General features: G+C 39.6%; 1 protein-coding gene across 1 annotated transcript in view; it reads left to right on the top strand.

The window, feature by feature from the left end:
* The window catches only part of LOC138265472 (transient receptor potential cation channel subfamily V member 6-like), a 223,294-nt gene that overhangs the window by 126,035 nt on the left and 85,226 nt on the right, over positions 1–12,033 (top strand). Inside the window, exon 10 of the mRNA XM_069213212.1 lies at positions 9,601–9,807. Within this exon, the coding sequence (XP_069069313.1) occupies positions 9,601–9,807 (207 nt within the window). The remainder of the gene's footprint in view (positions 1–9,600; positions 9,808–12,033) is intronic.

Genomic DNA, 12,033 nt, shown 5'->3' on the forward strand with positions numbered 1-12,033 from the left:
CATATATATATATATATATATATTTATATATATTTTTTTATTTAAAAAAAATATATATAATGACAGGTGTGCTGAGACGCAATGGGCCCTGCAGTGTTGCCCTGCCACAAAAGCAAATAGGTAGTTTGTTTACCTGGGAGATTTGGGTACACTGCACTAAGCACAGGATTACATATAGAAGTAGAGCTCATAAAGGTAGGGTGGGAGATGTGGAAAAGACAAAAGGGGTAGAAGATGAAAATTGAACACAGAGGTGAAATAATTCAGATATATGATTGTTTTTCTATACTTAAATTCAGTCACTAGAGAAGAAAAAGCACACATATTATGGGGGTCATATAGATTGTTTGTTCTATATTAAGTAGCAATATGCATGTTTTGAATATCCCTAACAAACACAGGGTGATTTTGTCAAACATAAATTATATATGAACAACAGATAATATGCATGGTAGAAGCACACATCTTATTCAAAGATAGCAATTTATTCAAACAGACGGGTTTCGATTTATTGCCTTCCAATTCCCAACAGGTATCCACCAGGAAGGCTGCCATATTGTGCCTTAAAAGAGTAGGTGTACCAGTGCTAATGAAATTTCATTAAAAAGCATGGACAATGGGTCGTAATTCAAACTATGCTAAAACAGATATTTAGTATTTATCTGGTTTATGGATCAAACACTGGCCACGCTGTCATATTTGTCCCTCTTGCATGAGAAGTAGCAGTTGAAGTTCCATTGATAGATTTAATTGGGTTATGGGCTGCAGGCTAGACTCCTTGAATAGAACAGCAGCATCTAGTAAGGACAAAGGTTGTAGTAGCATTCAGCAACTTATAAAAGTATAAAGCCTTAGAGACTTTGTATGCCAGTAAATGGGGATTAAGAAGGGTTCACCTGTTTCTCACCCACGCACTATTGCCAAATTGATATTGCATTTGTGTAAACTAGACTGATTGCCTAAACTAACGGTGAGAAATGCCTCATGATTGCAATAAATCATAGCCCCTTGCTAGCACAGATATACTTGGGAGGTCTTAAAGATAGTTCTGCTAGATTAATATTTGATCTAACTTTTGTGAAAGAATAATCCTGTTGTCTAAATATGCTACATATTATACAAGAATTCTTAGGAAATAGCTGGAATAGTTCTTCAATAATTGGGGTTTGGGATATTCTAAAGACATATGCTTGTGTGTTGACTGTTCAATATGTAAGTACTTATAACAGGACCAGCATAGAGAGTAATAGACTAGTTTTAACCCGGTTGGTCATTGGATATAGTTCTTGAAATCTATTCAAAATTCTGATCATAACAGACATAATATATACAGATAGATGATAGACGACAGGCATAAAATCAGATGCTACCTTAAGGAGTGAGAAGCTGCTGTATATCTGACAGGCAGAGGGCTGGCGATAGAGTATGGTAAGTCAATTGACATATATTAGCCTATGACATATAATAGCCTATAAAATTAAAGAACAGAGTACTAGTACAGTTATTGCTAAAATTAAGGATGAGCCTGACTGCAATAAGAAATCCACATGCTATTCTTGAAACGTTTTCACATTTCTATCGAACATTACACCAAGCAGATAATCATCTGGATGTATTTAAAATACATACTTATATAAATTATAAAGTCTTACCATACCTACACAACAATAATAATAGAGAGATACCAATTAATTAAATTAATTTGCAGACGATTGTAGATGCACTTTCTTAAACTTCCAAGTAAAAAAGTGGCATGGGTAGATGCAATTCCCTTGTAATTCTGTAAGATCTTCTCTGGGGTTTTGGAACCCATACTGTAGATGGTAATAAGGGAAATTGGTATAAGGATGCAAGCACCAACTTTTAAGAATTTAACACAAACAGTGATATCTTAAAACATAATAAACTACCAGGTGTTTGTTGATTGTATTAACCATTAACACTAATCAATACTCATTGTTAGTACTATGCAAAGGTGATTGCTAAAAAAAATAGCATCTGTAGTAGGCCAGCTGGTCAGCCCAGAACAACATGGCTTTATTCCTGGATGCAATACTACTTTGCACATTAATACCGCTAAGCTATATTTGATTCAACTTAAGTTCTATGTAACCTAGAATGAATGATCCTGCTTGAAGTTGAAAAAGCCTTTGATTGGGGGTCCTCGCAATGGGAGGTAATGAATACGTTTGGGTTCAGCAAAAGATATGTTATTAAAATTAAAGCACTATATACATAACCAACGGCCATGGTGGTAGCAATGGGAAAAACTCTAATAATTTCCTATATTCATGGACACAAGACATGCTCAAGTGTTCACACTACTTTTTATGCTATATTTGGGCTCATATTTACAAAACCTCATGACACATAGCAACATAGGTCTTGCTGTATTAAAAAAATCAGTATGAAGATCTCAGTTTACAAGGAGAATGTTGCAATTTACTCTAACGACATACTAGCAGCTATTGGTGCATAGAACCAGAGATACATACATTTGAGGAGGTCTTTGGATAAAAATTAAACATAGACAATATACAAATCATCTCTAACCATATGCGAAAGGCTATTGACTTACCGGATGTAAATGAAGTGATCTATCTGGGATCAAGATCAGCAGCACTATAACTGAGGTTGTTAAAATAAACTATGAAACTTTGCTAGAGTAATGGGTTGTATATTTTTATATCTGCAATTGTCTCCCCATTTCTTTAGTAGGGTTGTGTATTATCATAAAAACTTATATTTTGTCCAAATTCCTTTTCGATCTATTTTTCTGTATGCAATAGGTTGTTTCAAATGGCCAGTCATAAGGCAGGGAGAGCTGTTTAATTTATTAAATTGACTGTTCTCAGAGGGAGGTTAGCACTCCTATATTTTGAGTATTACTGTTGGAGTCACTCTGGTTCAACAAATACCTACGATAGTCATTGGAATATGTAACCTGATTTCTAAGATGGTCCAGCTGGGCTGAGAATGCAAGGATATTCTTGTTAACACACTTTAGTTCAAATTACTTCATGATAGTTTGTTTTAAAGTAAAACAAGCAGTTATTACTGTCTAGGATAACTGGGCTAACCTTTTAGGTATTTCACCAGTTCATTGCAACTCCCTACTATGGGATAATCTGTCATTTTCCAGTATATTTTGTTAGGAATGGGGTCTCTAGTTGGCAGTCAGTGTACACCCTGTCCAAGTAGAGACCTTCCATCTACTCAGGGTAAGGGAATCACACACCTATGATAACCCCTGCTCACCCCCTTGGTAGCTTGACATGAGCAGTCAGGCTTATCTCAGAGGCAATGTAAAGTATTTGTACTCACACAGTGAAAACACCACAAAAGTACTCAACACAAAACATCCAATGTACACATGTATAAATATCATTTTTTTAAAGGTTTAAAAGAGTCTTAATCCTAAAGATTTAAAGGTTGTATCCCTATAACACAGAGTACTTTGGATGTGTCAAAAAATAAAGACAAGGCAGGCCGCAAAGAGATGATGCGTCAGAAAAGCCAATGATGCGTCGATTCGGAAGGGCGATGCGTCAATTCTTATCCTGCCAGGTTAGTAATAGGTCAATTCTTTTTGTACCAGACAGGTGAAGTGTGGATTATTTTCCCGCGGAACTAGTGATGCGTAGAATCCTTCCTGTGATTCTCTGGAGTGAAAGGATGCTCGGAGGTGGTGCACGTAAAATTCAGATGCACGGCGAAGATGAATACGCGCTGATTAAAGAAATGCGTCAAATCTCGCCGCCACAAGACAGGTGCTGTGTTGAGTTTTTCAGCTGCAGTACGGGCGCTGCATCAATTTTTTTTCCTTCAATGGAGCTGTGCATAGATTTTCTCTTCAGGTCAGTAGTTTCTTCTTTCCCGTGCCAAATGACTGCATTTGGCACCACTTGGCAACTCTCAGCAGAAGAGCCCAGGCACTGGCAGATGAAGTCCTTGATGCTCCTGAGACTTCTTAACAAGAGGCAATCTCAGTTCAAGCCCTAGGAGACAGCAGGATTTAGAAGGCAGAGTCCAGTCCTTTCACTCCCAGGGCAGAAGCAGCAAGCAGCAGGCCAGCACAGCAAAGCAAGAGGCAGAGTGGCAGTTCCTCCTACAGCATCCAGCCCTTCTCCCTGGCAGAATGTAGTCAGTCCAGAAGTGTTCTGAATTTGTGGTCTCAGGGGCTCAATACGTATACTAATTTCTTCCTTTGAAGTAGGCAAACTTTAAAGGAAGGGCTTTGTAGTGCACAAGACCCTGCCTTTCCTACCCTGGCCCCAGGCACACTCGGGGGGGGGGGGTCAGAGACTGCTTTGTGTAAGGACAGGCACAGCCCTATTCAGGTCTAAATGTCAGCTCCTCCCTCCTATGTAGCCCAGGAAGAACCATCAGGAAACGCAGGGGTAACTAACCCCAGACTTCTGAACATTTCACTCTGATCTTCAACCAAGTAATAGACGTGACGGTTCCCCAGTTTATGGAAAGAAGCAATTGTTACTTGTAAAGCTACCTAATCTCAATTCAGAAGAATTTAAAATGTTAGACCTATTTCTTTTTTGTTACCATTTGAGCCAGCAATTTATGGAGTTCCTTGATACACATTATCTCCTTGATCCTTCCCAGGCTGAGGTCAGGAGTGGCCACATCATGGAATTCGCACGTTTTGTGGAGGCCCTCATTATCCGGAGGTGCTGCATTCTTGGTCATGCGTGACCTGTCTGTGGCCTTTGATACAGTCTCCTCCGTGCTTCTGGTACAACGCCTTTCTCAACTAGGCATGGGGGTCAAGGCCCTTAGCTAACTGCAGACTTTCCTGTTTGATATATTGCAAATTGTAGGCTGTGGGGAGTGTATGGCTAAATCTGCTGGTCTTCCTTGTAGAGTGCTGCAGGGCTCCTCAAACAGCCCCACTCTCTTCAAATGGGTATGTTTCCCTCTGGCATCATTGATTAGATATTTCAGCTTCCAAGTGGTGCATTTATGAAAACAATACCCAGGCTATTGTTTAAGTCATGGATAATATTCTTTCCATGGCAAGCAGGTTCAAGGAATTTGTGTCCAAAATCAGTAGCTGGATGAAAGAGAATGCCCTCAAACTTAATGCAGAAAAACATAGTTGCTGGTATTTGGTCTATGACCTAGTGGCTGGCATCCTGTGGGCACCAACTGGCTCCTGTAGAAATGGCTAATGTGTTGGTGTTCATTTTCAACAACACTTACTTCATCATTCATCAAACAATCCTTTGATAACCTGGTGAGTTGCACACCTAGCACGTGCTTCCACGTTATCAGAACACTGAAAAAATATTTCTGCTTGTTACAGAAAAACTGAGCAAATCAGTGGTCATGGCACTGGTATCACTATGCCTAGGTTAATTTAATGTGCTTTACCTAAACATTAATCAGGCATCGCTTGTCAAACGTCAGGTTACTCAGAATGCTGTGTAGTGTCTTATCTTGGATATTCCTAAACATCTCTCTGTGGCTAAAGGCTTCCAGGCCTTTCACTAGCTCCCAGTTAGGAAGCATGTGGTGTTCAAAGTCTGTGCTACATAACATTGACCTCTTTATTTTAGATCCACCTTCAGATAGTATATGCCTGAAAGGCTGCTGTGCTCTGCATTTAGGAGAGGGGTGGTGGTCCCTAAAATTTGCAGAGCTAGATGGGTTGACTATTCCTGTGCCCATGCTGTTTCTAAACTTTGGAATTCTTTACCCCTTTGTATTTCAGGTATGGATAACTTCCTCATCTTTCCTAAGCATGTTAAAACTTGGCTCTTTTGTCTTAATTGTCAGCACTTTTTCCATCTTTGTCATCCTGGCAGCTTTCTATTGTTCTCTCAATACTAGCACCTTGACAAACTTGATTACTGTTTAGGCTTTAGGAAACTTTTTTCATCTCATTTTGGTGATATATGCAGGGATAAGATTATTACATCACAGGCATGGCTCCTCGGCTATGGCGGAGGAGCGTTGCCCTCCCCCCCCCACCCAGCAGCAGCAGCTGCAAACCTTTTACTATAAATTACATTTATTATCGTTTTGTAGTAAAAGGGGCGTAGCCCTGGGCTATGATGGGGACAGAGGGGAGTACTATAGTACATTCAGTGCTATGGGGTACATCTACAACAGTTTAAGAGAACCAATATGCTGTATTACAATTAATCTAAATGCCTTATTTGTCCTCATATGATTGTTGACGAATTACTTAAGTTTATAGACCTTATGAATTTGAGAGAATTTTGGAATTGGGTCATGGCTGGTATTTGGGAGTTTTATAAAACTAGATATGTTTTTTATATATATATAATATATATATATATATGCACATATATATATATATATTTATATATGTATATATATATATATATATATATTCACTGAAAAAAACAAAGGTTAAAGTAACATTAAATTGAAGTAAAAACTACAGTGACAACATAACGTTTCCAACTACAAAAAAAACACTGAAAATCACCAATTATAGTTATCTCTATTACTCATGCCCTGAAGTAACTATAACTAGCACCCCCTTAATGCGTTATTTTCATCAATGAAGTGATTCATGATGTTGCAGTGATGTCATCAATGTTGACTAGAATGTGTCATGAGTGGTGGAACATGTGAGGTAATTAGCAGTGCATGGCGAGGGCGTGAGTTAAAATTACTTTAGTGCACATATTATAGTTCCTAGAGATAACTATTACTTGTGAATTTTAGTGTTTTTTTTTTTAGTTTAAAATGCTAATCTGTCACCGAAAATATATAATATTACATTAACCTTTGTTTTTCTCAGTGACTAAGGTGTTTTTTAATGTAATGTATGATATAATTACCATTCCGAACTATAGTGCTTTAACCCTCATTTTTTCAGTGAATTTCTAGGGTTTTTTTGTTATGTAAAGTAATACCTTGTCATCATCGGTAAAGCCAACGCCCCGCTATGCACTGTGTGGGGTCAGTGACAAGGCCTGGCAGGCCAGCAGGGCTCTGCCAACAAACCCTTGTGAGCAGCCAATCCCACACCATGCATGGCCTTCTGGCATGCGTAGTAGGAGGCTGGTCTTGCAGGTCCTGGCTGAACTCAGGTAGACTTAAAACTTTGTCAAATAGTCAAAACACCAAAATATAAAAAGTGAGCCGATTGGCATTTTCACACATATATATGTATATCAGATCTCTCATCTTTCTCCAAAAATAACCAATATTTATATATTTCAGTAATTCACACAGTGTGATGTTTAATAGTAGTGACTACTAAAAAATGTTTAATGAGGTGGTAATTAAAGAAAGTCTATGATTCTTTCTTTTAATACATTTTTAATATTGCATTTTGTGGGCTGAAAAATGTTAAAAGAAAGACTCCAAGACATATTGTTTTTATTTTAAATAAAACCAACATGTCTGAGTCTTCTTTTCAATTTTTTTCAGCCTACAAAATGCAATCAAAAATCAACCACAAAAGGGCTGAAGAGCCCACAGCTTGAGCTTTAAAAGAATATTGTAAGTTCTCCCGGGGTATGGTTTTAATGATCCAGGAGACTATTGAGGGGTTGCTACACTCCTAGCAGATCCCCCACAAAATTAAAAAAAAGGCTTGGAGTGCCCTTCCCTGTTCTAGGGACACCACTTAGCTCAAACAATTATAAACTAAAAAGCCCCTGCAGGGTATTATGGGGTGCTCATTAAAAGCTCCTGCTGCTCATTCCTTATTCCTTTTGTTGTGCTGGTGCCCACTGCGACATCTTTTTTTTATAATTACGTGGGAGGGGCGCATGTGTCCCCCCCACCCCAGAGCCTTTAGGACCTCAAGGGCTGCATCCAGCAGGGCCTTTCCTTTTTACTAAGTGGAGTGGACTCACAGCCTCCTCCTCATACCAATACATGCCCCAGGGAACACATTTCCTGTGGCCTTTATTTTTAATTAAGAAGAGGGGGTAGTGTTCATCTTTCCCAAGCCACGAAAGGTTTCAGGGACCGCTTTTGTTGGTGCCTTTCTTTTTTTTAAGGGGTGTTCAGTGCATGGTCCCCCTTGCTGAGCCAACAATGTCTCAGGGATCCCTTCCCCCTAGACTTTTGGTCAATACCATGATGCCCAGCCATGGCCTCAATGACAGACTTTGTTTAGGGTCACGAGAGAGCAGCCTCAGGGCATCTGGGGCCCTGACATATCCCCGCATATACTCATTCTGGGTGCATCGGTAGCCAGCATTGCACCTTCACATGGGAGCAGCTGTTTTTTCATACTCCTGCTGGGAGTATCAAACTGAGTTTCCATGTCCACAAGAGCATAGGCAGGGAAACAAATGTTTGCTTCCACCCAGCGAGGCCATTTTTAAAGCTCTCAACAGGTGGGCCGAGATTCTTTTCCTGCCTCCAGTCTTGCAGGCAAGAAAACAGTGTCCCAGGGGTGGATGTCCTGGGACACCACTGTGGAGCCATTCCCAAGGGATGGGGTTCATATGGTCTTAAGTGGCTCTGGAAGGTGTATGCATGCCCCCGCTTCATAAAATACATTAGGCCCCTGGAGATGGGGTCACAGGGGCCAAGATTAGCCCATGTTGTAGTCTCACTCTCCAAGAGGGAGGTGGCCCAACGGCCAAAAAGCCACCTAGGTCAATCAGAACCGCTCTCACTTGCTGGGAGCAGAGGTTTCCTCTGTTTCCCTGCCTACAGTGTACAGTGGGAAGGGAAACAGAGGAAACATTGCTCTCTCAGAGAGGGGGCTGCATCTTTAGCAGCTCCCTATCTGTGACAGCAATGCTGGCTCCCACAGGAGGTGGGGAGATGGCTGGGACCACATGGGCCTTTAGGCTCCCCTGTGGTCCCCAACAATGGTGACTGGGTGCCTTGTGGGACACCAGGTGACATGGCCAGGACCCAGGGAATGAGGTCTCCCAGGCTGAGATCGGCTCAGGGAGGGGGGGTCAAATAGCCCCCTGCACACAAAAAATATATTAACTCCGCGCCCCGGGAAATGGGGTCCATGCGGCCGACATTGCATATTATGCAGAAAAGGGATTGGGGAACTCTGGGCTGGAGAGAAGCTCCTTTAAATGGAGCAACCTCAGCACCAGCAACCCTTTAAACCTGCTAACCTCAAATGTTTGTTTTTCTAGCAAAGTTCTTGGGCATAGGATTACCACAGTGCCATCCACACAAACTGAAAAAAATTACAAAAGACTATTACTGCTCCTGGCACATTAAAACAGTATTGGCCTGGTAAAAAACCTTCCAAACCAACCTGGAATAAATAAAAACAACCACTGTCACACGCATTTCTTTGAGACACAAGGGAGCACCCAGTATAAGTCAAAACAATACTTTTTTAGGCTTAGAGTGCCAAATAAATCAAGCAAAAAAAGGAAACGGGGAACTCTGGGCAGTTACCATAGTAAGGCGGAGATTGTCAGTTTTGCTAGCTAAGATTTTAAGCATCGTATTAGTACTGTGCCATTCATGCCGAGCTAGAAAGTGACAAAGCCTTCTGCCATTTTTACAACAAAGTGTTTAGCTGGTGAGGAAGAAATTCACTGCACCACTTTTTGTAACGTTTTGTCTTACATATATTGAATCTGCATTATGATGTTTTTTTCTTGTTTAAAGGTCCGGAAACTTCTCAGTGTCACTCCAGTCAAGGAATTGTTAAATGAGAAATGGAGATCTTTTGGGTACAAAAATTTCATTGTGTGGATGTGCTGCTACATTATGTACATTGTGATATTTACCACCAGCAGCATGTACCGCCCATTGGAACCAATGCCTCCAGAAAAAAGCGATAACATGACTATCAGGAAACTCAAATCCCTTGCAGTGAGTAAATGCACTCTATGTGGTGGTCACCTTAACATTATTTATTGTCTTTGTATCTAATCTTTCTGGGGATTTATATATTTTTTATTTGCCATAAATATATCAAAACAATGGTGTGTTTTAATGGAAACAGAGATTATTATTGACATTTTGTTTTTAAGTTATTTTATCGTTTAAAAAAGAAAGGGATAGTGTAAATGGGGCAAATGAAAGCTATGCTGTATGAAAGAAATATGAAAATTTACAGGACTGCCCCTCGGAATATATAGTATTATAATGGGTTCCATACTATTGTCACAGTTTCTGTGATAAATAGAAAGTTATGCAAAATAAGATTCTGTGTTTCAGGTGCATTCTATCAATTAGCTTAATATCAATAATAGCTTGTTGTGTTTCATTGATGAAGTCAGGTGTGGTTTCCCTACCCACTGATAATGCTGGCAGGACATTTTAAATGTGTATATTTTAATAGATTTTATTTTCCTTTATTATCCACGTCCCTTCTAAACATTAGCCTGTTGTAGCATGCTGAGAAGGTTCATACATTAAAAGCATCTAATATGCTACTCCTATTTATTTGGTAAGAACCATATTTAAATTTAGGGTCTTGTTGATGTTTATTTCACTGAATATTTGTATTCTATGCCCATGAAATCTTGAGGTATTTGACTTTTTGTGATCTCATTATGGGCAGTATGCACAACTGCACCAGTGGCAACCTTGGAAAAGGACAATATTCAGTGTTGCCTCATTTTCTCTGGATGTTAGCAGGTTTTTTCCATGCTGATTTATTTTTTGCTCAAAAGCATTAAACAAACATAGGTGAAGTTATTGACTTCTCCTACAGAAGTAAACATCTACTAAGACAGAGTCCTATGGACCCCAATTTTAAATTCATTTTGTTAGCAATATCACAGAAGAGTTCATCAGGGGGATTAAGTTTAACCATAATGAAGATAAATACTGGCAAATGACTGGTATGTCTGGCTTTTGGATGCTTGCAAAGCTTTGACTGTCCCATCAATGTGGACTTAGACGAATGTGGTGGTCCATTGTCTGGGATCTCTTTTGGAGGCTTCTTGATCTTGTTCTACTCCAGAGAATGACTTCAAATCCTTTGTTACACGGAGAACAAGTAACAACCCCACTAGTAAAACCACATCTAGCCTGTTGAAATAGAGCAATGGAATTATTTTTTATGTCTGCCTTGAGGCATGTGAAGCTAGGGCAAAAGATTGATATGAGATGCATAACAAAGAAAACTTTATCTAACTGGGAAGAGAGATGCCTTTTTACATATGCTTTCCATCACTTAGTTAAAATCCTGCAAGTATATTTGTGACAAATGTACCTTCAGTGCCACATGCATTAGGAAAGGCAGTGAAGATATAAAAAACAGAAAATGTAACACATTAAAATTTTACTTCTGTAAAATGTGATAATATTAGTAGGGGGCTGCACCACCCCAAACTTAATGTACAAACTCATACCTGCCATTTTTCACCATTCCTCCCAGATCCTGGTCTAAGCCAGTGTCGGGTGGTTCGTCCCCAATGGGGATCTCTAGACAATCTAGTGAAATTCTAAGCCACAGGATTGTGGTTTTTCCCTTTTATGATTAGGATTTGGCAAAAGTTGAATGTCAAGGGCTGCAAAACACAATTGTTCAATTGTAAGTGTTTTTTCCAGTAAGCAGTATCTGCATTAGCAAACCTTTGTTGGTTCTCCCAGATCCTTACTTAATTTGAAAACTAGGATACGGCACACAATATAAAATGCAGTACCATGTCATGATCCCACGAAGTTCACTACTATTGGTTTGGGTATGGGTGTTGATGTGCATCCACCAGTCCACAACTGGAGAGATCTATAGGGAGAGAAAAGAACAAACTCAAATATATGCAATTTTGTGAGGGGAAATAGGGGTATTGAAGTGAGAGAGAAAAAACACTAAAGGTCCTGTTTTTATCTCTGGTAAATTCAGAATAATGCTCACTTGTCAGATAAAGAAAGGCAGCAGCTGTGGTATTTCAGAAACGTATGTGTGTCTAGTAATGCACACAAAGACTAAATATGTATGTGTGATTATGATTGTGAAAACCAAGGAAGACTATTGACATATAAAAGCTTACCCAATGCTCCGATTGAAAATGCTGATAACAAACACAGGAAATATCCATGCATGGGAGTGCCAGGAGACACTCCAGAGACAAGCGTGGCTACTGG

Source organism: Pleurodeles waltl, chromosome 11 (assembly GCF_031143425.1).
Source record: "Pleurodeles waltl isolate 20211129_DDA chromosome 11, aPleWal1.hap1.20221129, whole genome shotgun sequence".
NCBI lineage: Eukaryota > Metazoa > Chordata > Amphibia > Caudata > Salamandridae > Pleurodeles > Pleurodeles waltl.